The sequence below is a fragment of the Dufourea novaeangliae genome, unplaced genomic scaffold (assembly GCF_001272555.1).
Source record: "Dufourea novaeangliae isolate 0120121106 unplaced genomic scaffold, ASM127255v1 scaffold126, whole genome shotgun sequence".
Lineage (NCBI taxonomy): Eukaryota > Metazoa > Arthropoda > Insecta > Hymenoptera > Halictidae > Dufourea > Dufourea novaeangliae.
Window position 1 is genome coordinate 238,968 of NW_015374003.1, and position 3,525 is coordinate 242,492.

The 3,525-nt window shown below is 38.1% G+C and overlaps 1 protein-coding gene across 1 annotated transcript; it reads right to left on the minus strand.

Annotated features, from left to right (window-relative positions):
• Positions 1 to 1,795: 1,795 nt before the first annotated feature.
• Positions 1,796 to 3,081, minus strand: LOC107188146 (RNA-directed DNA polymerase from mobile element jockey-like). The gene is made up of 2 exons (XM_015576396.1): positions 2,701 to 3,081; positions 1,796 to 2,599 (listed from the first exon to the last, which is right to left on the minus strand). Exons 1-2 carry the CDS (start codon positions 3,079 to 3,081, stop codon positions 1,796 to 1,798), a joined length of 1,185 nt encoding a protein of 394 aa, XP_015431882.1.
• Positions 3,082 to 3,525: the final 444 nt, after the last annotated feature.

Consider the following 3,525-nt stretch of genomic DNA (forward strand, 5'->3'; position numbering starts at 1 on the left):
GTTTCGGAAGGGCATTAATATAATTCATTATTATTGAAATATTCACGTCTGTGGATAACGTTCATTAAATTTAAATGAAGATACGAATTATTTCTGTTTTTTCTTTTTATAAATGGATTTCTTTCATTTACACTGATTACATTTATCGTAGCGTATGTTACCTAAAATGTGATTGTCTTATTTAATAATAAAGCTACTAGATCGTATTATAGGCTCTGTGCACAAGCACTTAGTTTGTACTACTAAAATATTATAATTTCACTTTTAAGCAAGATGACAATTCTGATGGTAACTATAATATTTGAAACTTTGTAATTATTCAATACAAAGTTAAGAATGACAACGAAAGTACATTTTTCTTTTGTAATGTAACCTATACTTCATTAATCTTTGTTAATAACATTAGTTACTTCTCTTAAAATATGTACCTACTTTACGCTATTATGAATCCTTTTATAACCGAAATTTAAAAGATAGAAGAACAAAAAAAGAAACTAATGAAAGTCTTCCTAAATCCACTGAACGGAACAAAAAAAACCGTTATTAATTCAACGAACCTTCCCTAAATTCAATACATAAGTACATAGGTAACCACAAAATACAGTGTATACCCAGATACCTACATCAGAGGAGAATCCTGCGGTTAATTTCCTCTGAAAATAGGGATGGTACTGACACACAGGTATCCATTCTCACCATCAACCATCCATCACGATGATGGACACTGGTATCTTCCACCTTGACAACCCCATCCCTCGCAGCCAGCCAAATCGAGCGTTCGAAGCAGAAACAATGTAGTTGTTAAAATACTTTGCCTAGAAAACGATTACAGTGTTCGAATCCTTCCAAACCAGGTCAATCAGCGAATCATATACCACGTACGAAGAACTTATTGGGTAACTCTCACGTTCGGAGGAAACGTCCGGAAAGTCCCGGTGATTCTGGCAGCTCCGAAATAAATGGAGTCCATCGATCGGCTCCGTTTATTCGAAAGGACGAAGTCAAAATTAGGGTAAACGCATTATTCTTAGATGGTGGGCGGCGTGGCACGGGCGGGTTGACTATTTTTACGCTGGAATTACGTCCAAGGAAGCCTGACTCTGACGGGTCTGGCCGAATTCTACGGGGCCGTGTCAGGAGTTGTTCTTTCGGGGGAAAACGAATTTCTGCCGCGGACGGAAAGCATTCGAACGATCCCTGATTCCTTTCGGAGAAATATCGGAAGCTGAGAAATTTATTGCAGTCATTTGAAAACTGCCTTCTCCCCGATCGATCAATCAGGACCGAATCACTTTGCGCGCGTCAGTTGCCACCGGAGGCTATGCTTAACCGCGACGTTCAATTTGCTTTGCGGCTAGACCATTTCCTGCTTTATGGGCCCCGCACATACCGACAATGCGTCGCTCCCGTTCCCTCGTTTCCCGAGATTAACAATCGAATATCCCCCTGGTTGCTCGATTTCTTTGGCCTAAGTCTGAATGATCATATGGATTCAGGAACTAGAACGAGCTTCATTCAACGTACATACATAGAACAAGGATCTTTGGGTGGATTTATAAGGGTACTGTTTCACTAATAATGTTGCATTAACCTAGATAACTCGGTATAAAACCTGAACAACAATTTTTTTTTTTTTTTTTTTTTTTTTTCCCTCGAGTCTTTGCAATTTGTCCAGGTGTGAACATTCGGCAAGTTGGTTTAGTGGTTTTGTGATGGTAGCAGCACGTAGACATTTATCCCATTGGAGAAACGTCGGTGACAATTGCTTTTTGTAGCTGTGAAGTTTTCTCTTCATTCAGAGTAGCAGATCCATCGGGTGTTTTCTCCGTAATAGTCTTCTAGGTTGATCCGTTGAGTAGAGTTCCTTGGCTGTACTATTGGGATGTTGCTCCAGTCTGGTTTTGTAGTTTCTGCACAGTCTCGTTATTTCATCAGAGACCGGTGTTATATTTAAGTCTTTACGAATTTCGTCATTACGGACGTACCATGGAGCATTAACAATTGTTCTGAGAACTATGGATTGTAATGATTCAATCTTCGCAATATGGCTTTTGGCAGCCATGCCCCAAAGTTGAATTCCATATTTCCAGATAGATTTTATGATTGTTTTATATATTAGTAGTTTATTTTCAGGTGATAACTTAGAATGTCTGTTGGTGAGCCATTGCATTTCCCTCCTTTTAATTCTGATTTGTTCTATTTTTTTCTTTATGTGTTGTTTCCAGGTGAGTTTGGAGTCTAGATGTAATCCTAAGTATTCGACTGCTTTAGTCTGTGGTATAATGTATTGATTTAGTATGATAGGTGGTGTAATGCCTTTTCTTAATGTGAAGGTGATATGATTGCATTTTTCGGTATTGACAGTTATTTTCCAGTGATTTAGCCACCGTTCGAGTGTTTGTATGTGCTTTTGCAACGTTTTGGAAGCTATTCTAGGGTCATCGTGTGTAGTTAATATGGCTGTGTCGTCAGCAAATGTGAGTAATGTGGTATCTGTTGTAGTGGGGATATCAGCTGTATAAAGGGTGTAAAGTGTGGGCCCCATTACACTGCCCTGAGGAACGCCACCCTTGATTTTGTAGATATCAGAGGTGCTATCCTGAATTTTGACATAGTATGTTCTGTCCTCTAGATTTATTAATGATTTTATTAATTGGTATAAGGCAGTGGGAAATTTTAGTTTTATCTTATATAATAAACCTTCAACAACGTTTTGGAAGCTATTCTAGGGTCATCGTGTGTAGTTAATATGGCTGTGTCGTCAGCAAATGTGAGTAATGTGGTATCTGTTGTAGTGGGGATATCAGCTGTATAAAGGGTGTAAAGTGTGGGCCCCATTACACTGCCCTGAGGAACGCCACCCTTGATTTTGTAGATATCAGAGGTGCTATCCTGAATTTTGACATAGTATGTTCTGTCCTCTAGATTTATTAATGATTTTATTAATTGGTATAAGGCAGTGGGAAATTTTAGTTTTATCTTATATAATAAACCTTCATGCCAAACTTTATCAAAAGCTTTCTCTATATCAAGAAATATGGCGGTGCAGTATTGTTTTTGTTCTAGGGCTTCAGTAATCATGTTTGTGAGTCGGTGTACTTGTTCGATCGTAGCGTGTTTTTTTTGAAAGCCAAACTGGTGTGTTGGGATTAAGCTTTTTTGTGTGATGATTTCCTGCATCCTATTTAGTATTATTCTCTCCAGTATTTTAGACATTATTGGGAGTAGTGAAATTGGTCTGTACGATGTAGCTAGGTGGACGTCTTTCTTGGGTTTTTGTATTATGCTTATTTGTGCTAGTTTCCAATTAATAGGGAAATGTTTGATTCTGAGTATCGCGTTGTATATGATTGTTAACATCCTGACGGCTTTTGGTGGAAGCTCCTTTATAATTTTTCCGTTGATTAAGTCGAAACCTGGGGTCTTTCTAATTTTAATATTTTCGATGATTTTATTGACTTCTTTTACTGTGGTCCTTTTAATGTCTTGTGGGTCTTCAGACGTTGTTTCAGTGTGTAGTGTGTT

Bases quoted from the DNA above. Each gene is read 5' to 3' on its own strand.
- LOC107188146 (XM_015576396.1), bottom strand. From the start codon at position 3,081: ATGATTACTGAAGCCCTAGAACAAAAACAATACTGCACCGCCATATTT. The intron at 2,600-2,700 runs GTTTATTATATA...GTCAAAATTCAG, and splicing joins CTTCCAAAACGTTGTTGAAG to GATAGCACCTCTGATATCTA.